Source organism: Hemiscyllium ocellatum, chromosome 2 (assembly GCF_020745735.1).
Source record: "Hemiscyllium ocellatum isolate sHemOce1 chromosome 2, sHemOce1.pat.X.cur, whole genome shotgun sequence".
Taxonomy (NCBI): Eukaryota; Metazoa; Chordata; class Chondrichthyes; order Orectolobiformes; family Hemiscylliidae; genus Hemiscyllium; species Hemiscyllium ocellatum.
This window is the reverse complement of record NC_083402.1, coordinates 5376602-5401081: the sequence shown is the minus strand read 5'-3', so window position 1 is coordinate 5401081 and position 24480 is coordinate 5376602. Positions and strand designations below refer to the sequence as shown.

Sequence of the window (24480 nt, the reverse complement as noted above, 5' to 3'; positions counted from 1 at the left end):
AGTCTGGACTTCCCACACCAGGGAAAGAACTAGAGGGCACAGGTTTATGATGAGAGGGGAAGATATACAAGAGACCCAAGGGGCAACTTCTGCCATGTACAGGGTGGTACATGTATGGAATGAGCTGTCAGAGGATGTGGTGGGGGCTGGTACAATTGCAACATTTAAGAGGCATCTGGATGGGTATATGAATAGGAAGGGTTGGGAGGATATGGGCTAGGTGATGGCAGGTGGGACTAGATTGGGATATGTAGTTAGCATAGATGAGTTGGACTAAAGGGCCTGTATCCATGCTGTACATCTCTAGGACTCAGAAGTGACCCATATTAGCCTGGGTCCAGTTGGTAATTTGGGAGGTTGGACAATTGAAAGGTCAGAAGGTAGGCTGGTTTCCTTGGAAGAAAAAAAGGTGACTGATGGAAGCTTTAAAGTGAAGAGGTACAAGTTAGTGCCAGATGTAATCAAATAAATCCTCATTAGCAACAGCACAGACTGGGGACAAGTTTAACACTCCAGGATGATGCTTTATTGTACTACTTGCTAGTAGTGTAGCTTGTTTTTCTTCAAAATGTTGTTCCAATTTAGACTAAAGTTACAGGGCTGAGCAACAACTCAATCACCATGAAGCATTTCAGATCATCCAGGTCACTGGATGACTCAACCAACCATTTTGGTTGAAGGTTCTGCCAGATTTAGTTTTGTAGAATGTTTAAGCTCAGTTCAGGTTACCTTTCTTTTTATCCTTCTTTGATCCCTTTGTAGGTGAAGTCTCCAATTGGCTGGGACTGTTGATCTCAGCTGTTTCAGACATGGCTGCCATCTGCATTCAAATCCAAGTTCCTTCACCTTTGATAAAAAGGTGTCCTGAAGTGGTTGAGTCAATCAAGACATGTCAGTTCAGCCTGGAGAGAGAGAGCAGAGTGTTTTAGAAACTGGGCTGGTAGCACAGGGCTAATTGGATAGCTAGAGCTCAACTATTTTAGACACCATTAAGACTGAGATTAGGTATGCCACTTGTAAATATTTGCAAATGTGTTGCTGGTCAAAGCACAGCAGGTTAGGCAGCATCTCAGGAATAGAGAATTTGACATTTCGAGCATAAGCCCTTCAGGAATACTATTCCTGAAGGGCTTATGCTCAAAATGTCGAATTCTCTATTCCTGAGATGCTGCCTAACCTGCTGTGCTTTGACCAGCAACACATTTGCAGCTGTTATCTCCAGCATCTGCAGACCTCATTTTTTAACTTGTAAATATTTGCAATTTTGACTTGGATTTCAAGTTAGGGTAGGTGTTTATTACATCTGGAGGGACTAACTTCAAATCTAGCATTTTAAATTTAGGCATGAGTATTCAGTGGAAAAATGTTGTACTGTTAACAGTAAACACATCTTAATGCTCAGTTAAGAACTTAATTGCTTTATTCTAAATTTGGCATGGCTCAAAGTATTATTCTGTCCAATGGCTTCAAACTCCTGAAGCTTTAACTTTAAATTTGGGTGGACATCTGTAAGTTGAGTGATGGTGTTCATTTAGATTAGATTCCTTAGTGCAAAAACAGGCCCTTTGGCCCAATAAGTCCACACTGACCCTCTGAAGACTAACCCACCCACACCCTATATTTATCCTAACTAATGCACCCAATATGGGCTATTTAGCACAGCCAATTCACCTGACCTGCATCTCCTTGGATTGTAGGAGGAAACCCAGACAGGCAGAGACTGGAATCAAGCCTGGGTCTAGGGTGTTGAGGCAGCAATGCTAGCTACCATGCCACCCATTCAGGTGCAAGGATTCTAAAGTCTTCAGGCCAGAGAAGTTTAAGAGCACTAGAGAACAAATCAGGATAATTCAATTTAACAGGAGCAAGATTTTAAAAACAAACCACAAGTTAGCTGGCTTCCTGATTGTTGAAATCTTCGAGTACCCTAACTTTCCTGATGAAGGGCTTATGCTCGAATCGTTGAATTCTCTATTCCTGAGATGCTGCCTGGCCTGCTGTGCTTTGACCAGCAACACATTTGCAGTCCTGATTGTTGATGCTAAGGTATATATTTATACTGGTGTCTCATCTTCTTCCATTAACTAATGGAAGTCAAATTTCATCGGGGGGATGTGCCCAGGTGTGCCATCAGCTGGTATTATGCAGCAAGATGGAAATAGGACTGGTGTCTAAAGTGAAGGTGTCACTTGGGGAAATCTGATGTTGGCCAGGGTACAATCACCCTGGTTTTTTGCTAGAGGTAAGCAAAGTGCTGTATAGTGGTCAAGCAGAGGGGGGGGGGTCAAGATAAGAGATAATGTTGATTGGTGGAGTTTGTTAAATTATGGGATGCATGAGACCTTAGTCACATCTTTATTGCGATTATGCAATAAAGGATAGGACTAAGTCATACAGGCCAGACCACAAAGCTGCAGATGTTTCCTCACTAAAGAGATTAGTGAGCCTGATGTTCCAGATAGAAATCCATTGTGCAAGGAAATTTAAAGGAATAGAGGTAGTGTCTCTACCTTTGGGGGAGGGGGTGTTGAGATTCCACCTGCTGTAGACATCATTAGCAAAGCTGATAAAAGGAACAAGGACTCTGGCTAATAGTCTAGAGTCAGGCCTTGGCTATTACACACCAGGTGGAAAATTGCAATAAAACAAATTTGTAGATTCATTAGCATTGTACCTGGCTTTGTTAGCCTAGTTTGCCAATTAGGTGCATGAGTGCACCTTGGCAGAGAGCCTTCTGTTCCATGTCAGAATGCCTAGCAATAGCAGTATTGAGGGCAGTCTGTTTACAGACAATCTGATAGGGGTCAGAGACCAGAGTCCAACTCCGGTGCTGAAGCCTTATTACTGCCTGGCCTCAGTAAGTGGAAAAAGCTATTAAGCAGCAAGAACTTAGTATCGGAGAAATCAGCAGTTAGTTATAAACCCACTTCCAGTACATAAGCTGATCAAGACACCAGGATTGTCAGTGATAAAGATCAGAACTTTAGAAAACAAGCTTTCAATGTAATCAGCAGAACACATGTCTGATCTGTACTACAATTTGCACAGGTCAGTGCAAAGTCTCAGCATGGCAGCTTATACTGGTTTGCAAGACAGAGGGCCAGGCAGGACCAAACTGATGGACCCAGTGATCATCTGAGCAGATGTAGTCCCCGCCCTAGTTAGGGCATGGGCTGTCTCACGCTCAGCATCTAAGGTGAAGACTTAGCAATTAGGATTGCAAGTTAAGGAACAAAGTTGGTCACAAAGCATCATTGCTTGAAGATCAGGTGAAGTTAGTAAATTGGGTGCCTCAAGTCTGACTATTAGATTCAAGTCAAATTTGAAGCTTTGACTTTGTGCTGTGCCCCAGTTGTCATTGAATCCAATCCCATCCTTGAGGGACAGATCTGAGTAGTACATAGGTGTTCATTGAAACCCATCCAGATGGGTCATGTTTTGTTCTTAGTACAAAGGCATGGGATTGGAAAAGGATGGGGGTGGGGAGGGGGGAGGGTGGGAGGAGAAGAGAGGAGAAAGGAGGAAGGGGTGCCACATCATGACATTGGCAATCTTTTGCCATAGTGCTTTTCCTTTCAAAAGGAAAAAAAATTTAATCCCAAGATATGTCAGTCAACAGCTGACTACCTACAATCAGCTGATGACTCAGCTCTACATGCTCTGAATAGCCTCCAAGATCCATACTGGTCAAAAGCCAGTTGATTCTAATGCCATTCTGTAACACTTCATTGTCTATGTTAGCTTCACAAATGTAGATCCAAGTACATAGAAAATGGTTCCTGCCTCTCAATGAGTGATTCCCACCTTCCAAACATTCCTGTTCTTCACTGTATGCCCCAGTCATCAATTCTGAGGGGGGGGGGGATATTTTCCTGTCAATAACCCTTAATGGTTCATGATATCACCTCTATGGCAAGGTGATAGTTTTGCTGAATCTTCAGTCCATACAGTATCTGTTAGAATCTCTACTCCCTTCCCAATACTGCCACATCCTACTGGGAGTGGATTCTAGTATTGTCAGGCAACAGGGCTACCTAAAGCCAAGCATGACTGGGGAGCTGGTTTGAATACCTCAGTGATTAGAAGTTAATGCTAGATATGTACACTAATGGTTAAGGACCATGGTCAGTTGGGAACCAATGAGTTCAGTTAGTGCTCCAACTAAACTGAAGTGGATTAGAAATCCAGTTTCAGGAAGTATGAAACCAGACAGAACCTGTCCTGGATGGAATTGGTGTCAACAAAGGATTGTTCCATTGATCTTTGGAGTGTTCTTTCTTAGGATCTGGGGACAAATGGGGACCTGGCTAACCATAGATTGGTGGTCAGCCTAGTGAGGTCTGACTCTGGAGTGTATTGCTGTAGACACCTTTCCTGGTTATGTCCTAGTTCTGCATTCCTGAAGGCAACTGTCTCCAGGCCTGGAGATGGTCAGGAAGGAGCTGCATTGGTGTTCAGCACTAGGACTGAAGGGAAGAGACAGTAATTACTAAGTGTTATTTTGACCATGGTAGACAGAGAAAGGAGCCAGAGCAACACTAGCCAGTGAGAGTCAGAAAACTTGCCTGGAGTTATAGGGTCTTGGGTAGCATGTGCCAAGGAGAAACAGGAAGTCATGGACACCAGAAAGAGTCTGCATGCTTAATGACTCAAAAGAATGCAAGTTGTAGATTCTGCTTGTTTTGATTTGCACTAACTGCTGGAAAAGATCAGCAGCATCTGTGGACCTGAAGCATTAACTCACCCCACACAGTGCCAGACCCGAGCTTTTCCAGTATCTTCTGCTTGGAAAGGTTGAAAGTAGGACACCTTTCAAAGGTCAGAAGTGAGGAATAGCCCAAAATCTATGGCAGAAGTTGGTGAAACTCCTCCCACTTGCTTAGATGCAGCACTAACTGCATCCAGGACAAAGCAGCCTGCTTGCTGACAACATCTACCATTGCTGAGCAGTGTACCAACTACAAGGTGAACTGCAGAAAATTCAAAGATCCTTACACAGCACCTTCCAAACCCATGACCACTTCCATCTAGGGTGCAGCAGGTAGAGAATGCCCTCACCTGCAAGTCAGGGTGAGGGGAACTTGCAATAACTGCCATTCCTCACTATTTCTGGGTCAAATCCCTAAATACCCCAAGGGCATTGTGGGTCTACTTACAGCCCCTGGACTACGGTGGTTCAAGATAGCAGCTCATCCCACCTTCAAGGTGAACTAGGGACAGAGTGTGAGCCACCCAGTGACCACTACAGTGGAGCCTTGGACGAAGCTAAATGCAGGGCAGGTATCTGATCAATGCTACCCACAGCTAGGAGCAGCTCCCAGGTTATTACAACTTCCATTCACCTGAGGGCAATAGAAGCTGCTGGCAAAAGTCAAGACATTTGGAAACCCAAAGCTAACCAGGTCTTTGTGACCTTTGAGTAGGAACTGCTGTGGGAAGAGAAATCACCACAAGCTGATCAGGGTAGTCAAGTAGCCTGCAGGCACAGAAATAAAGTCTAATTCACTTACTTACCTCAAGTCTCAAAACTAGCTGCTCCTGGTAAAGCTCCTGTTTCTTCTGCAGAGGATAGAAACTGAGGCAGAGCAAGTGGATGAGGCTGTGTTCAAAGGTTAAACCATGAAGTTTAAGCCAATAGCTTCTAAAGTTAAAAAACATTAACTTTGTTGAGTAGTTCTGATTAATAGCTGCTGAGAGAGGGGAAAGTGCATAGACAGCACCTGGAGATAAGGGCAGTAAGGGCTGACAAGCAGCTGGGGGGGGGGGGGGGGGGGGGGGGGGGGGGAAGGCGAGGATACAGAAGCAGGAAATTAGTCAGTGATTCTACTGATCCCCACAAACCACAGTAACAGAATGTTTTAAAGTTTCATTGAAGACTGATGTTAAAAGGAAGTGTTTCACTCATACAGCATGGAAACAGGCCCTTTGGTCCAACTTATCCATGCCAAATCAGATATCCCAACTCAATGTAGGGAAACTTACCAGCACTTGGCCCATATGTCTAAGTCCTTCCTATCCATGTACCTATTGAGAGGTCTTTTTAAATGCTGTAATTGTACCAGTTCCAGCCTTTCCTCTGGTAGCTTATTCATTCCTACACCACCTTCTGCAAGAAAAGGTTGCCCTTTGGGTCTCATTGTTCTCCTCACCCTAAAGCTATGCCCTCTAGGTCTACACTCCCATCCCAAGGGGAAGGCCTTGGTCTATTTATCCTATCCATGCCATCTAATGATTTTTATAGACCTCTATAAAAGGTCACCCCTTACCCCAGGGAAAGCAGCCCCAGCCTCTCCCTAGAGCTCAAGTCCAGCAACATCCTTTCAAGTGTTTTCTGAACCCTTTCAAGGGTCAGAGCATCCTGATAGAAGGGAGACCAAGTTGCACAGTATTTGAAAAAGTTAATCCTAGTGTACCATTATCCACCTTTACGATGGCTCAGATGTTACTTTAATATAAGCACATGGGACAATGTTAGTTGTCATTCAACACTACTACTAGATTGTCACTATCTAAAGCACTTAATGGGAATACACCAATTGGTGTAGAGAATTGGCAGATAGAATGAGAACAGAAAAGTAACAAATTGTAGTTCTTGAACTGAAGTATAAGAGGATGAATTTTTTGATTACAGTTAACCCAGGCCTAGTCAGTGAGGCTTGGGATTTGGCCATTGTTGGCTATGTGATGGAGAGAGCGAGCAGTGAATAGCTAGAGGGTTAACAAAGTCAACCCCAAAAAGGGGTTTGGTCCAAAATGGGGATGTTTCTGCTCCTCAGATGCTGCCTGACCTGCTATGCTTTTCTAGTACCACTCAACTCTGGCTTCCAGCATCTGCAGTCCTCACTTTTGCCCATTACTATGGGGCTAGAGTCACATGCAAGTCAAACCAGGTGGGGACTGCAGATTTCCTTCAAGGAGCCAGATGCAACTAGACTTAGGCTAGTGACAAATTCAATTCTGGCATTAGTCTCCCTAGCGATGTTCAATTCTTATCCAAGACCCTACACAAAAAGAGAGTGTCTGGGATTATAGTCCAGTAACAGCACCACTGCCTTCCCAGGACTGGTTATTGCTGAGAGATAGTGATGTTTGAGCATCAAGGCCAGATTTGTCATTGTCCACTTGGCCTCCTGAATCAGTCCTTTGGAGGTTCACTTGAAATCAGTCAAGTGAAGACTCAATGGGTAATACCTTGTGCTAAATGAGCATCTTGCTTAGGTCCCCTAGGAAGTTGTAAATCAAATCTCCCATTTAAGATTTTGTCCACTTACTCAGTTGGAACACTGAGAAAGGATGATCTAATTGGGGGAAGTGTAGATACAGGAGTGGAGAGGCAAGACCAACCCTGATCAGCCATCATCTCAAGTGGCTGAGATGGAGGCATGGAGCAGCTCTTGGAGAATGTTTACAGCCAAGAATTGACATGGTCTAGACTAATGAACCTCAATTACATTTCAATAGAGTGGATTGAGTAACCAGGGTAAAAAAAAGGATATTGAATTGACTTGTCACAGAACAGACTAGAAGTACTCGTGTTTGCCAAAAGTTAGTGAGAATGAAGGGCTCATGCCTGAAGCATTGATTCTCCTGCTCCAGATGCTGCCTGACCTGCTGTGCTTTTCCAGCACCACACTGACTGCAGGAGGAGAATGCCAGACTCAATTTACAGTCATCTTGACAATCACCAGGATCAGCACACCCAGGAACATGGGAACTGTAGACATACCTTTCAAGATATGAGATTGGAAAGAGGGCTGGTGGTTTTACACCAAGGGTGACTGCTTGCAGGTTTGGCAAAGTCATCCTGTGAGTGAGATCTTAATATGCTAGACTGAGCTGGGTCTAAGGAGGGAGTTACTCTACAAACTAGAGCCAAAGAGACAGATCCTTTGGATTAACTAATCCTTACCTGATGAGATATCCAAACCTAATTAGTCCTATCTGCTAGCACTTGGCACATATCCCTCAAGTGTAGCAGCTAGGAATAGACCATTTAATGGTATAGTACATGCCTCTTGAGGGGTGGACTTTGTACAGACACTCACTCAGACTTTAAATTATAAGAGCTGACGAAGGACAGTGATTTGAAATCACTTGGTTAATAGTGCTAGGAAAAGTAACAATGATGCTGGTTATACATTAACTAGGAGGGGAATGGTGAGCTGAATCATTGATTCAGGCTAGACTGCCTAGGTATAGGGAGCCCAAGGAATGCAGCTAATCTGACCAGCACTGACTCACCCCAGAGAGATTACTGGATCAGGAGGAGAACGCCATTATAGATTCATGGACACAAAGATCACCACCGCTGAGTGCAGGTGGACTGACCACATTAAACAGCTAGTCTTCTTGCATGTTTAGTGAGTTGGCATTGGCTGTGAGGGTGAAAATTCTAAACTGACCTTTCCCCAACAGGTCTGGCAAGTCAAATAGGCAGTTTAGCATGGTCAATCCATCAGTCTGCAGTCATCCAACACTTGACCTGACCCCAGATCCCTGGTGCTGAGGCAGTGCTAACCAGATCTATTCTGCCAAGAGATTAGTGTTGAGGACTTGAAGACAAGGTAATGGAAGTCCTGCTAATCAGATTTAGATAACATGGAGTTTCAGCAGCTCCAGCCACATCCCATAGACAACCCTGCTCTACAATAGAAATTTACTGCAATGTTGCACTGAGGGGGTTGCAAGCTTAAACAGTATTTGAATTTTCAAATACTGTTGAGATTTTAATCAGGGAGGGAGGACTCTTCAAACTGCCAGACCCTAGGATTGCTTTAGCACCTGATTTGAACACCATTTCAGCCCTTCCAGTCAGTCAAATTAACTGCAACAGAAACTAGAAGAATTTTGCCTGGATAAAGATGGCAGCAAGGCAAACAGATGCATGAAAGCTACAAGATTAGAATCTTGGTGGGAAAAGTGGGACATACAGTCAGATCGGATTTCAAAAGTTGCTGGTTAAGAGGGTTGAACAGCCCTGTCCTGAAAGTACAGATCTTATGGTGCTGACTGCATACACCTTCACCCAGAGAAGATAGCAAACACTTCACTGGCTGTTATTTGTCAGCACATTTGATATTCAGGGCTGATTGAGCCAGTATGAGGGGTGAGTGTTCATTGTGTTCCCTTTGATATGATGGCAACATATGACAGTCAGACAAAGGAGCCCTGAAAAGTTGGAATCTGACTAGAATCCTAGCTGGGAGATGGACTGGAGATCAGTCATGGTGAGGACATCTGCAGAGATAGGGGATGAATTCCTGCATTGTATTTTGCAGATGGTATTGCTACCACAGTAGTGGGGAAAGAGTGGATTTTAAAAATGTGATGCTGGAAAAGTGCAGCAGGTCAGGCAGCAAAGGAGCTGGAAAATTGACATTTTGGGCATAAGTCCTTCAGGATGTGTTACAATCAAGCAGACTGCTTTGTCCTAATTTCTTGAAGTGGCACTCAAGTCAATAAGCAGAGAGTATTCTATGACACTCCTTGACTTGTGCCAGGTAGGTGGCCAGACTCTGGGGAGCCAGATGGAGAGCTACTTGCTGTATTCTTAACTGCTCTTGTAGCAGTGGTGAGTCTAGTTTTAATCAGTGGTAACTGAATGTCAGTAGTGGCAGTAATGCCAGTGTCTGTAGATAATCTAGCCAGCATGCATTGGTATTTGTGGGGCATGTGTTATTGTCCCAGTTTTAAAGTGGCAGAGGCCTGGCCACTTGGACTGAAGGGTCTGTTCATGCTGTACATCTAATAAGCTGGCCACTTGTATTGGGACATGTGCTACTTCACTAGGAGTTGCAAAGTGACTGTTTTGGTGGACATCCCTATTTCAGACCTCAAGACTGAAGCATGGGGATGGTTGGGATAGGAACATGAGGAACTGTCAGCTTGTGCATCCTGGCCATGCTCCAAGCAGGGGCAGGAGGCTGGGTAATGTCAGCCTGTTCAGGTGGACTAGGAAGTGTCCATCTTGTGCCTCCAGTAGTGGAGTCTTAGGTCTGTAGTACTAATCACTAGATTAGATCTTGAGTCATGAAAGTTTTAGGGAAAGGAAGTTAAACAACTCACCTGGTGTCCAATTCAGTATTGCCAACTAGAGAAACCAGGATGGGGTACAATCCCATCCATTTATGATTTATAGCCATGGTAATGGGCCCCCCTGGCTAGGCCCAGATCTGGCTCCAGACTTGCAAGGGCAGTTTATGGGGAAGGGACTATGACACCATCTACTTCAAACTAGTGATTAGAAAAAAGGTGAACTTCTATTAAGACTGGAAGTTTCTGGTTTGAACCCACCAAGGCGATGTCTCCAGGGTTGGGGATTCTGCATCACTAGTCCCTTGATATTGATCAGAAAGTCCCACTTAATAGCTTTGAGAAACCACACTCCAGAAAGTTCCAAAAAGCGTACTGCAAGTGATGCTGGCTATAACCCTTTCAAATCAACCAGCATATTAGGGAGTCAAAACACTGACTATGAAAAGATAATGGCTCAATGTCAGTGCATTTTTCAAAATGCAGGCAAGTGAGTAAAGTACAGACTTAAAGCAAGTTGATAGCACCGAGGTTAGGCCAGGTTTCCAGGTCAAGGACCAGTAAGTTGAAGCTAGTAACAAGCACAGGTTATTTATTCCATGTTTGTCACTAAACTAGCATGTCAAATTTGTTTGTCAGTCTGACCCCACTGATTTATGAATGGCTAGTTCAGCCACAAGCTGGTTGACTCCATCTGTCAACCCATCAAATTCCAGATCCTGGAATCCCTATCAGAGGGATAGGACACTGGAGGGGATTGACATCTGGAAAACTAGAGGCCTTTAGTGCCAGTGGTTTGCATTACTCCTAGCATTCACCCCAGCAGGGATCGATTTAGGGGAGAAACACGAAGTGTAACAGTGCCTGTGATACAGGGGATGATTGTTCATGCAAGGACCAGTTAAGGTACAGACTGAGCAAAAAGGGAGGGCTGCAGATCAGTTAGATTAGAGTGGTGCTAGAAAAGCACAGGTCAGGCAGCATCTGATTCAGAATAAAGGGGTTGTGCCTGAAACGTTGATTTTGCTGCTTTTCCAGCACCACTGATCTAGAGCAAAGACTGACCCTATCCTTTCATGTTAAAGGGAGTTCACACTCCAACATGTGAATGTCCGCTATCTGGACTGGACAAAGATGGAATTAAAACTAGTTTTACTGCATTGTGGGAAGTGGGGGAAATAGCTGAAGGCCTGTCTGGTGGCAGGTCATTCAGCTCTACTGGAGAGAGGGAGGGAGGAGACCATTGTAACTGGCTCAATTTAGTCTCCCCCTTCAGTTAATGTAGGCTATTCACTTTAACCACATCTTGTGATAGGAAAACTGTCCCTTTTCAACAATTCAAAGTTTAAATCTCTTCCATCAGTCCTGTTTCACTAATGTCTAGTCATTGAAGTTAACAGGACCAGCAGTTCACATTGTGAACTATCAGAATGATCCAATATATCTAGTGAGAATCAAGCCTTAAAGATGGGCACAAGAGTCATTCAGCTTGAAGTCTTGAGCCAACTTAGTTAAACCAATTCATGGAAATGTCAGGCACTACTGGTTGTTTCAGCAACTATTCCAATCCTAGCTACCTTCAAGGAGGCATAATGCAGGTAGTGTTCCCACATGCTATTCTAGATGGCATTTCAGGAGTTGGGAAATGGTCTGTCCAAAGATCTTTGGATTCCTTTAGTGTATCTTGGAGATGCAACTTTGCTACTGAACAGAAAATTAATGCTATTCAATTGGGCTACTTTGTATGGTGCTTAAAGCTGCACCCATCCAGACAGGTTGGCCATATTCTATCACACTCCTGGTAGGTGCTTGTAGATAGTGGACAGGCTTGGAGAGTAGTGTACAGCACGGAAACAGACTTTTTGGTCCAACCTGTCCAGATATCCCTATAGGAATAGGAAGGGTTTGGAGGAATCCAAATGGCTATAATGTTGCCATAGTACCAGCCTCCACCACATCCTCTGGCAGCTCATTCCATACATGCACAACCCTCTGAACAAGTTGCCCTGTTGGTCTCATCTTCTCACCCTAAACCTATGCCCTCTAGCTCTGGACTCCCTGGCCCCAGGGAAAAAGACTGCCTATTTATCCTATCCATACCTCTCACTTTTGTAAGCCTCATAGAGGTCACCCCTCAGCCTGACTCCAGGGAAAAAACAGCCCCAGCCTGTTCAGCCTCTCCCTATAGCCCAAATCCTCCAACCCTGGCAACATCCTTGAGAGGATTCAGAAAAGACTTAAGTTTCACAACATCTTTCCAATAGGAAGGAGACTAGAATTGCATGCAATATTCCAACAGTGGCCTAACTGATTTCTTGTACAGCTGCAACATGACCTCCCAACTCCTGTACTCACTGACCAATAAAGGAAAGCATACCAAACACCTTCAGAGGCGAGTGCAAGTTATTTACTGCAATATTCTTAACTTCTGACCTGCTCTTGGGACCAGTTGAGTTTGTGGAAAAGGTGACAACCCTGGGATGTTGACAGGGGAATTCAGTGATGTTAATGCCAAGGGACGTGGTTAGATGCTTACAGCCATTTTGTGGCCTTTTCCTCTACTTCAACCCCAAGCATTAATTCTGGGTCGTGCTGCATTCAGACATTTATTGCTTCAGTGTCAGAATTGTCACGTTGCACTGAGTGCAATCTGCAGTTCAGGTGGGGGGGGGGGGGGGAAGAAAAAAAAGAAAAAATATCAAATAGCTGAATGATCAGCTGTAGCAGAATCTTTGGGAACTCCTGGAGCCAGGACTGACCTCTGCACAGGTGGTGACTAAGTTGGTAGTTAAAGATTTCCGACTGAGAAAGCAGATACTATCACCTCAACTAAAGTATCTGCAGTGAAACAATCTGATAATATTGGAGTAAGGGCTTAGAATCTGTTGCTCTCCAGAAGTGGCGTATTACATCATCCCTCCTTTGTATCAGGAGGCCAGGTGCCAACTAGAACCCATGATCAGAAATTTGCCCTAGTCTGGTTATGGCTAGACTAAGCCTCTAAAGACTAACCACCAGTCAACAGGATTAAAAGTTGGTGAAGGACTGGAAGTACATTGTAGAGACCAGCACCATAGTGTGGAGTGGAATGTAAACCAGGTGATTGTTAACAGGTGGCTGAGGTGGTCAGTCTTGCAAAGTAGGGTAAAGCTACCATGGACATTTAGAAGGATATTTAGCTCCTTTCTGAAACAGGGATACAGTGAATGGATTTGTATTTTGACTTTCCAGGTTTGTGTTAGTTCAGAAGGAAGGGAGGGGCAGGACAAGGATTTGTTCCAATGACATCATTTAACCACAGTTACTGCTGACATCTTAACCTATTTTTAAGACAAACTATTTTAGTCCATGACTAATTTGCAGATAGTCAAAATGAGGGGGACTGCTATAAATAAGCATACTGGAGCACAGTGGAACAGCACTGGAGATTGGGGTGTTGAAGTTCAGCTCAGCACTGCTGACCTGACCAGGCTGAGAATTTGATTCACAAGAGTGCAAGCCCAGTAGAAGTACCCATGGGAGCAGTGTGAATCCAAGCAGATCCAACAAATTAACATGAAGCTGTATCAGCCTCAAGTAATAGAGCTCTGAACTCACTCCAGTAGCTTCCCTGGGGACTACCCCTTGTGCCATTAGAGGAATCTTTGGCAACACCTGATCCTACCCCATGTGAATTCTTAGAAATCTCCACCAATGGGAGGCCTTCTAGACCTTAACTCTAGCATCTCACTTTAGATGTTCCTGAGGGGGTGAAGGGCAAAGTTGACAGGAGTAGGGATCCTTTGATGGTAGTGAGGCTTTGACCACAAGAGGGGCATGGCTCAGTATAGGGAGCTGGGATCAAGGGAATCCCTGGAGGTGTAGGGGAAAGTGTTCATCGAAGGAAATCAAGATGGTGAAAGGGACATTAGAGCCTTGGTTGAGAAGAGCAAGTTCAAAGTGGTTCAAGTATATTAAAAGAGGAAAAACTTGAGAAAAAGGACCCCTCTGGACCACAATAGACATGTATAGAAACAGGAGATATGAAGTTCTCAATAAATTTCTCATGTGAAAGATAACTGGGAAGTTAATTGTAAGTGTGAACAGTCCACAGGTATTGGATATATTAAAATACATGAAGGTGGAGAGGTCCCTTGATCCTGACCAGATAACATCAACAGGCAAAAAATTAGCTAGGCCCCATAATTTATGGATCATTAACCACAAGGGAGGTCCCAGACAGAGGTGGTGGTAGTGAATGCTGTGCCATCAAGGGCTGCAAAGAAAACCCTGGGAACTATAGACCAGTAAGTGTAACATTTGTGGGGAGTTACTCTAGATGGAGATAGATGCATTTAGAAAGTTAGGGTTTGATTCGGAATAGTTGGCATGGCTTGAAGTGGGAGCTTATGCCTCCGTTTTGATAACATGGGCAGGAAGGTTCACTAGGGCAGGAACAGAGACCTGGGGTTTCAGGTACAACACGACCTGGGACCCTACCACTAACTGTAGAAGTCCTTTTTTTAAAAAGGAGGAGAGGAGAGTGCAATGCCTCACATTAACCCAAACTCCATCTGTCACTCAGCCCATTGATCAGTGTTTTTAAAAATCAGGGCTAACCTTCACTGCCCCCTACACCAATCAAGGTCATCTGCAAACTAATAGCGATTTGACAATACAAGTGACAGATGGACCCAGCACTGATCCCTGTGGAACACCACTGGTCATAGGCCTTCAGTCTGGCAAACATCCCTCCACCACCCTGCTCTGTCTCCTACTGGGAAACATTTGTAGGAACTTGGCAAGCTCAGCTTGAATCCCACAAGATTCAACTTTGAGTTGAACCCATTATAGGGCTTGCATTAACAGAACATAACACGATGGTCGGAGGAAGAGTGCCTCATCTTCCACCTGGGAACCCTCCAACCACAAGATGAACTCATTTCTCCAGTTTCCTCATTTCCCCTCCCCCCACCTTGTCTCAGTCGATTCCCTCAAATCGAGCACTGCCCTCCTAACCTGCAATTTTCTTCCTGACCTCTGCCCCCACACTGGCCTATCACCATCACCTTGACCTCCTCCCACCTATCACATCTCCATCACCCCCCCCCCCCCCCTACCTTTTATCTTAGCCTGCTGGACACTTTCCTCATTCCTGATGAAGGGCTTTTGCCCAAAACATCAAATTTCCTGTTCCATGGATGCTGCCTGACCTGCTGTGCTTTTACCAGCAGCACATTTTCAGCTCATTAACTGAAGATACTCAGGTCTGAGCTTCCAAGGAGAGAAAGCAAAGTTAGGAGTCCAGTTAGTCTTCAGATTAATTTAAATATTGCTGCCTGCTTAGTAATACCAGCATTTGAAGTCAAGTATAACTTTTTTTAAACCTAACATTGAGCCTAGAACAGGGTTAGGTGTTATGCCCCCCATTGGATTGTTGTGGCTGGTTTTTATGGAATCACATAGCACAGAGATTCAGTCCAACTCACCCATGCCAGTTATCCTAACCTAATCCCATTTGCCATCATGTGGCCCATATCCCTCAACTCTTCCTGTTCATTTGAATGAACATGAATTTTTGAATGTAGTTGTACCAGCCTCTACTTCCTCTGGCAGCTCATTCCATGCATGAGCCAGAGTGAGGTCTCATCTTTGCCCTCCCCCTAAATTTAGACCCTCTTCTCTAGACTGGTTTCCCACCCCAGGGGAAAGACCTGGGTATTTGTCCCATACATGCCCCTCATGATTTTATCTAGACTAAAAAGGTCACCCATTCAACCTCCAATGGAGGTGGCAAAATGCCTTAGGCTATCCCTCTAGCTCAAACCCTCCAGTTCTAGCACACTTGTAAACTTGGAGGGGTTCAGAAGATTTAACAGGTGTTGAAGTTGCTGCCTAGACTAGAAGTTAACACCTACACCAGGGGAAGTGGACTAGCCAAGTCTGTCACTTAGTTAGAAAAGTCAGACAAAACAGCAGAATCTTAAAGGGAAAAATGGAACGTTCATTCATCCATAGGATGGATGTAGGAACATTCTGGGCAGTGGAAAACATGGAGTTTTGCTCAAAACACCTAACCTCCCTCAGATGCTGCCTGACCTGCTGTGCTTTTCCAGCACCACACGACTACCCTGCAGCCCTCACGTTTCTCCCCCTCCCCGATTGTGAGGAGAAGGCTTGAAAATTCCTGAAGGACCGAGTGGATGATTTCATAACAGCAGCCAGAGTTTTACAGTTCGAGGAGAGCTGCATTGACTGAGGTGCCTGGACCCAGTAGTGCAGAGGGGGAACAGCAATGCTCAATAGAGAGACAACCCTTAAAACTGGGGGGGGGGGGGGGGGGCGACTGTCCTTCACATCCTTCCCCCGCCCAGAGGGGGGACAGGTCACACCAAGGGGGACCACCCCACTGAGCACAAGTCCTAAAGCTGAATGTAAAAGCAGGAACACAGTTACTGCAGCCAGGCACTGACTGGCCGGGCACTAGGAACCGCTCCAACTCCTCCACGCACTTAGCGACAGCAGCAAACACTTTCTAGAGTGTAAGCACTAGCCAAAACCCCCACGTCGACACAGCTCGGAGACACAAGAGAGGGGGTCAAACTCCTCCGGCTAATGCATCGGGAAGAGGGTCAGAGAACAGATCTTACCAGCCAGCCCCGAGTCCCTGGGAATGACCCCCATCTCCCAGGGGGTGGGAGAAACAGACAGCTCCGGGAGGTTTGCAGGAGGGAAGGGGGTGAGAGAGATTACTGAGCCCCCAGAAGGGCTCCAGCAGCTCAGGAGGATGTACTAGAGTCCGAGCAGGAACATCCCTCCTGTGTTAACCCTGCCTTCAGCATTAACCCCTGCACTGCCAGTGCAGCCCGAGTACCCCCACTCCTGGAGGAGGGAACCCCCTGGGTAACAGGGACCCTCAACTCTCGGGGATTTCAGGATTAAAACAGCTGGTATGTGCTCTGCTCTCCTCCCATGCAGCTCGGTTTAAGTCACAACAAGGCAAGGGGTGACTTAGTTCAGCTGGGAGGGAGGGGAGTCAGGCTGGGAGCTGGTCTATGGGGGGGGATGGGGGGGGAAAGGGGGGAGGAGATGGTTATAACTAGCCGATTCTGGAAACTGTCCAGCTAGCATACCCCCCGGTTCCCTGAAGGAATTGTTACAGCAGAGGCCATTCAGCCCATAATGCCAGTACCTGTTCCATCCAGTGCCACTCCTGCCATCCCCATATCCTGCACATTTCCATCTAATGTAAGAGTTCAACCTGCCTCCCTATTTCCAGGCAGTACATTCCAACCCTCCATTGCTATGATCAGTTTGTGTTTAAGGTGTAGAAGCAAGGTGGAGTAGACCAGAAACAGCATCTCCCTTTGCAGGGAGGGGTCCTGCCAACTCCAATATATCCCAACTTCAGCTGGGATTTCTTACCTGGCAGAGTTCTTGCCAGTGTCCACACCCAACTGGAATCTAAACAGCAGATGACACTGATACAGCTCAGGTGACCTTGAGCAAGGATGTTACAGGGTCATACTGGGGACAATTGTTCGGGGAAGAAAGGAAGGGAAGAGGAGAAAGCAGGTGAAGGTCTAATGGTTTACTCTAGCTCCTACCACTGTTTCTATAGTCAGGGTGCAGACTGGGAGAAGGTGAGTACTGCAGAGTCAGTTCAGTGGGGTGCTGGACAAAAAAAACAGCAGGACAGACATTAGTGAACGAAAGAGTCAACATTTCCAGGGGGTAACTTCAGTCCCAAGGGGAATTCCTGAAAGAGCTTTCAGCTTAAGTGGCAGACTGATGACAGAATCCCTCCCTGGAGAAGTTTCCAAATTGGAATGTGACCTGTCACTCACTGGCTATATCCAGGGGATGTTTACTTAGCAAGGGTATTGGTTGTCATTAGACTAGTATCCTAGAATGTAAAGTGTTGCTGGAAAAGCACAGGTCAGACAGCATCCAAGGAACAGGAGAATCAACATTTCAGGCATAAGCCTGTTCATCTTCCTGAAGGGCTTCTGCCCAAAATGTCGATTCTCCTGTTCCTTGGATGCTGCCTGACCTGCTGTGTTTTTCTAGCAACACATTTTCAGCCCTGATCTCTAGCATCTGCAGTCCTCACTTTCTCCTAGTATCCTAGAATGCCAGGTTAAATCCTATTCTGGAAAGAGGTTGATTTCACTGAAGTGAAAAAAACTGCAGTGACAATGTGTCACTAACATGTCAATGACTGGCATATCTAAGAAAAATCTGCCATCCTTCTGGTCTGGGAAGAGATGCAACTCCAGACCCATTGTAATGGACTGGCCTCAGCTGTCTGAGATTAGGAATGAGAAGTAATTTTGCCCTGGGCACTAGTATCCACATTAGATTAGATTAGACTTACAGTGTGGAAACAGGCCCTTCAGCCCAACAAGTCCACACCGACCCGCCGAAGCGCAACCCACCCATACCCCTACATTTACCCCTTTACCTAACACTATGGGCAATTTAGCTTGGCCAATTCACCTGACCCGCACGTCTTTGTGACTGTGGGAGGAAACCGGAGCACCTGGAGGAAACCCACGCTGACACGGGGAGAACGTGCAAACTCCACACAGTCAGTCACCTGAGTCGGGAATTGAACCCAGGTCTACAGGCGCTGTGAGGCAGCAGTGCTAACCACTGTGCCACCGTGCCGCCCATTGTGGATAGAGAATGGGATATGGGCTCTTTGTGTATCAAGAGTGGTCATCCCTCAGATCCTGTTGGACTCTTGTTTTAGGAATGGGCGAGGGGGGGTGGGGAAGGAGAAGAGACTACACTAGCCATGCACTGGAGACTTGCCCTTAAGTGAAGGTTAGCTTGGAGAAGCTAAGCCTGCAGCCCCTGCTTCAATTTAAAACTGGAGCTGGATGAACAAAGACTTCCCGATCTGTCCCGATAGCTGTAGGAACTCAGGGATTCTCCCAGAAGAATTTGAGCATGGATGGCTGTTTTAAACAGCCCAGACTCCAGTTTCCAGTTACAGAAACTAAGTCTTTACAAAGGAGGGTTTGTATCCTGTTCCTGCAGAATAGGTACAGGAAACTGGAGTGCAGCCACAAGCACACAGTGCAAGCCTTGTAGCACATGCCATGGTGTGCTGTGCTTTTGACACTGGTATCAGCTCCAGCTTTCATCTGGAAACTAATTAAGTGGGGCCTAGCATGGTCTGGTTTCATAACTATTTGTACTTTTGACAGAACAGGGGAATGCAGTAGTGAGGCCCTTCCCCCAGCATTCCTTGCTTTGAATTATTCAAAGGAATGAGTTACTGTAAAGTTATGTTAACCCTGTCAGTAACATGTTGGCAAGTATTAGTCAAGCTCAGTTTAATGATCTTGAGCAGGCTATTTAGGACAAGTTCATTCACCTGGGGAGAAGTGAACTTGGAATTCCGCAAGGTGATAGGATGAAAGAAACATTAGCTGTTTTAGTTAGATTAACTTGGGGCCAAGGGCTCAAGAGCATGGGAATAAATTAGAACCAGGGACTGACATGATCATTGAGGGTGGGGTAAGTTATAGGACTGAATGGGGGTAGTGCCTGTTCAGTTATGATGAGGAAAGGAGTGTTGGCGAGAGGCAGATAACTGGACAAAAGCCACTTGCAGGATTGTCTTTAGAGGTTACATCAAGTCGTGTGATCTCAAATCAGTTAATTCTGACTGACCCACATTACTGAAGGCTCACCTTAGGTTAAGTCACCCATTAAAACATCCAGATTCAAAAGATCCTTGTGTGCTGGGGTGGGGAGAATGGGGTTCTGGTGGCTACCCAGAGTTAACCTCGGTCAAGGTAACTGTCTCCAGCCAGATGAGAAATCCTGCTACGAAGCTCACTTGAGCTCAGCAGCCATGCAGTATTCATCTGGGGCAGATCACAGTGTCACCATCACTTCCAGGTGGGGAACTGAGATGGACGATTTGTGCCTAGACCTGGTCAGCCCCTTCAGGAGCTGGAGCACCTGGAGAGGGAAGTTGATGTCTTTCTGAAATATGAAGATCTGGTTTGAATTGAGAACCTGGCAAAGAGACAGGAAAGTCACACCATATATCCAAAAGGTGTGAGGCAGCAAGACTAGAATTCAAATTGCAGATTACCCATTCAATAGGAGATCAAGTTACCACTTTAATTTGCAGTGTTCAGATTAAATAGCAGCATGCCAAGCGATTGTATAAGAAATAACAGCCACATTTGCTGTGGTACAGCATGACCAGGAAACACTTATGGACACTTCAGTTTGAAAGATGCAACAGCCTATTGTATAGAACACTGGAATATAGAGAGACGAATGAGATGCACCCAACCAATACACCACTTAGTGTTGTCTCCTCAGAAGGGAGATGGAAACCATTGTGCTAGCAGAGTCAGAGTGTCAGGCACTTACAGCACAAACAAACCCTTCAGTCCACCACATCATGCTGATGTGATATCCCTACCTAATCTAGTCCCATTTGCCAGTACCCAGCCTGTATCCCTCTAGTACATATACCCTTCCAGATGCCTTTTAAAGTTGCAGTTTTAAACTAGATGAAGCAATTGCAACATTTGAGACATCTGGAAGGGTATATGAATGGGAAGCATTTGGAGGGATATGGGCAGGGGCTGGCAGGTGGGACTAGATTTGGTCAGCATGGACATATTGGACCAGAGGGTCTGTTTCCATGCTGGAAATCTGACAAGTTATATCTTTGAGATGCAGCAATAGTGGGCTGATTGTATTTGCAGTTGATAAATCACAGGCCAAAGTCTACTCCTCAGCAGTGGTACAATCCGTGCAGGTGAGGGTCAGTGCCTAGGACCATGGGATGGTTTGACATTGAGAATTCTTTGTTAAACTGACAGAGTTGGATGTTCTAGCAGTATCTAGTTGAGATGATAGGAAGTGGTTTCTATCACCACACATTCTGAAGGGGTCCCCAGTAAAGACTTATGTAAAAATATTGTGGGTCCATACCCCTTGAGAATTGAGGGGGGGGGGGGGGGGGGTAAGACATGATTTGGCAAAAAAGCAAATAGAGACTACTGGCTCCACTGTCTTTAACAGTGCTTACAGTTCAGTGTTAGGAATGCACATTTTCCCATGCCTGAAGATATTCAGGATTATGAGTGTGCTGACTTATAACCCCAATGTTAGGCTGCACTTCAGGAGTGTAAAGAACAGCAAAAATGCTGTTGGCCCTAACAGATAGGTTCTCTTGTAACGAGGACATTTCAGGTGGGTTAAAACCCAAAGGGGCAATAAACAAGTCTAATGACAGACTATCCAGCGTGATTATTCAAATCTCTTAAGAGGGTTGTGAAATGGATACCAAAACTCAGACTTCAAGTTCAAAGTATGACCATAAAAGCTGGCAAATTGTAATAAGTTAGCAATTCATGAGTGAACATCCCCCAGGGAGGGGAGGAGTCTAGATCTAGTTTCACTAGAAGTGGACAGTCCTTTGACAATGCCCCTTAGATTGATGAATTGCTATTGCCTCAGGCAAAGAGGCAAGGAAAGCTGGAGCAACAGATCTATTTTTCTATAGCCATTGGCTGCAGGTTACTTTATTCAGTGATCTATACTAGCTTGCACCATGGAAGGGAGGGGGGGGGGAAAAAAAAAAAGAGGATCTGGTCAAGATTGACTAGTATCCAGGCAACAGCTAGAATCAGAAAGGAGGGGATCTAGAATTTTGTCAAGTTGAGATCCTGTGCAAAACTAGGGATGCTAGCTAGCTAAAGTCAATTGTATTCAAACTTCATAAGACTGGAGTTAGTATATTCAAACATTGGTGTTAAGTACACTTGAAACCAACCTAGAGATAGGTGAGGAGTTAATTTAACTTCAATAAGCAAGTTAGGCCTATTGCAGGTCCTAGGAGGGTGGCCTAGTGTCTGTTTGGACAGAAGGGTGCCTGCAAAGTGAAGTCAGGACACGAGCTGCATGTGATAGGGCTCTAGGAGAGAGATTAATAACTTAGTTCATAAACATATGTCATTGTCTAGGCCAGAATTCACTGCCCTACCTCTAACTAGATTAGGTGGGAGAAGGTCAATGAAGTTATGCTTTCTTGGCCAGATCTAAATTTTGGAGAGAGACTCGTGAACAGTGATTCTCAACTGATTGGGATCAAGTGGCCAACCTTTAGCTCAATTTTCAAGTGATTTAAAGAGTTCATTATTGAAATAATGGTGGCACGGTGGCACAGTGGTTAGCACTGCTGCCTCACAGCGCCTGCAGACCCGGGTTCAATTCCCGACTCAGGCGACTGACTGTGTGGAGTTTGCACGTTCTCCCCGTGTCTGCGTGGGTTTCCTCCGGGTGCTCTGGTTTCCTCCCACAGTCCAAAGATGTGCGGCTCAGGTGAATTGGCCATGCTAAATTGCCCGTAGTGTTAGGTAAGGGGTAAATGTAGGGGTATGGGTGGGTTGCGCTTCGGCGGGTCGGTGTGGACTTGTTGGGCCGGAGGGCCTGTTTCCACACTAAGTCTAATCAAATTAGATTCTGGCTAGTGACAGAACACTGGACTAAAATATTACAAAGTTCAAACTAAAACCACTTCAGTCTGTCAGCCTGAAGGAGTGATTAACTATCCAGTCTTTAATCTTAGCCTCTTAATGTAGCACTTGACCAAGATTCAAAGTGAACAAAACTACTTACAAAATCTTAGCTGAGTGTCAAGTGAACAGTTGACTTTGCTGAACTCCAGACAAAACACTTCAGTATTTTTAAACAGGAGGAGATTGGAAAGACTAACAATCCAATTTTATAAAGAAAGCTTCATAAAGTTCACATTCCTGAGTGATAAGATAAGGCAAAATCGACAGTCCTTCCAATGGAAGCCAGCTCAAGCTAAATTTGTTAGTATTAGAGTACTAAGAATTTATGCATATCTGACCATCAGGGATGCAAGGAACATCCTCAGGGAAGGTTACAGAGAGAGTACCATTTCATTTGGATGATATTTCCTTGTCCTGGTAGTGTTTTCAACCCATAAGTCTGCTCTACCATTCAGTCATGGCAGATGTTATTCCACTCCATTGAGTTACCTGCTTCCCAGAAGGCTTGACACCCATAAGTCAAGAGCCTGCCTTGGGACACAATGATGTGTTCCTCCATGGAAAGTCCTAGATTCACTATCTTCTGGCAAATAGCTATAACTGGTTTCTCTAAAAGGAGAGAAAAGCCTCTCCATAGAGAGATTATCTAGGCCTCAATGCTGATTATTGACACAGAGCCCCGGCCTTCTAAACTCTCAACCACATCTTCTGTTGATACATTCACTACCCATCTCTTGTGATAGAAAGAGACAGGAGTTCAGTGGTTTTACATTCTTAAACAGGTGGTCACTAGCAGAATCCCACCATATTTAGGTAAGATTAGGAATAAGAGTTAGGCTCTTTAAAGTGTAAAAGAAAAAGCCATACTGGGAGGACTACATCAAGTCATTTGTAAAGTGCACTCAGATGCATAGAGAGAGAGAGGAAAGTTATTAATTACAAGGTCAGTCTACTACCATAGACCACCATGTGAAAAGATGGCATTTGCTACTTTAGCTTGTGTAAGACAAGTCATTTAAGTGCTTTGGAAACAACAGGATGAGTCATTGAAAAGATATGGAGTAGACTGCAGTTGGAGTATCAGAGTGATACAACAGTCAGAAAACTACTCACCATATTAGCTCACAAGTCAGTAACTAAATTTCATTCCTACAGCTAATGGGTTAACTACAGCATAGGGGAGGGGAGGGGGAAAGAGAGGAATCCTTTCTTAAGATACAAGACAAAAACACATTCCTACATCAGTGACCCAACAAGATAGCACAGCCTTCAGCTCAGAGAAGCACAACTTACCAGACCCTTGTCCAACTGACCATACCTCACAATGCCCACAGCTGCCTCTAAATCCTGTCTTGGTCCAATTGAGTCAGGTGACCAATCAACTCCATTTCCTATGAGAGGTCACATGACTGCAGTGTCAGCAAGTACCACTTCCTTTCCTTCATTGATTTGTATCCTGCAGTGAGGCCCAGAGTGTTATCTCCCTGTCAGCATTAGGCTTCCACAATTCTTTTCTACCTTATCACCAACGCAACATGTCTGTCCTTTCTGTTTTGCTCGTGTGTGATTTCCCTTCCGATTGACGTCTTTTTAAGTCACAATGTTACCTCAAGAAATCTCTGTCAATACCAAGAGTGCATTGTACAGTCACATGGTATCCACTGACCATGTTCCCTGGTCCGCACCCACAGTTAGTGAATATTACAGTTTGTCTATGGCAGCTAAGGGGGCATTTAATTAAGGGAAATTAGCCAGGGTTCCTGCTCCTGATCACAAATGATCCTCTTGTTCAAGTCTATAGTACTGTTTTAAAACGATCCACAGTGTCAACGGACAAATCGAGAACAAATGTTAGAAAATAGGAATAGGCCATTCCATTCTCTGATCCTCCCCTGTCATGACTAACTGT

At 45.1% G+C, this 24480-nt stretch overlaps 1 protein-coding gene across 4 annotated transcripts in view; it reads right to left on the bottom strand.

Moving 5' to 3' along the window:
• dab2 (DAB adaptor protein 2) overlaps positions 1-23921 on the bottom strand; it is a 45290-nt gene extending 21369 nt beyond the window's left edge. For 2 of the 4 annotated variants that reach the window (XM_060834236.1, XM_060834260.1), the window contains exons 1-2: positions 23865-23921; positions 730-902 (exon numbers count right to left, since the gene is read on the bottom strand). In XM_060834236.1, coding sequence (XP_060690219.1) covers positions 730-826 — 97 coding nt within the window. In that variant the 5' untranslated portion in view covers positions 827-902; positions 23865-23921. Of the gene's footprint in view, positions 1-729; positions 903-5514; positions 5600-16661; positions 16760-23864 lie in introns of those variants that run through there. The other 2 variants (XM_060834252.1, XM_060834243.1) reach the window with 2 other exon arrangements.
• Positions 23922-24480: the final 559 nt, after the last annotated feature.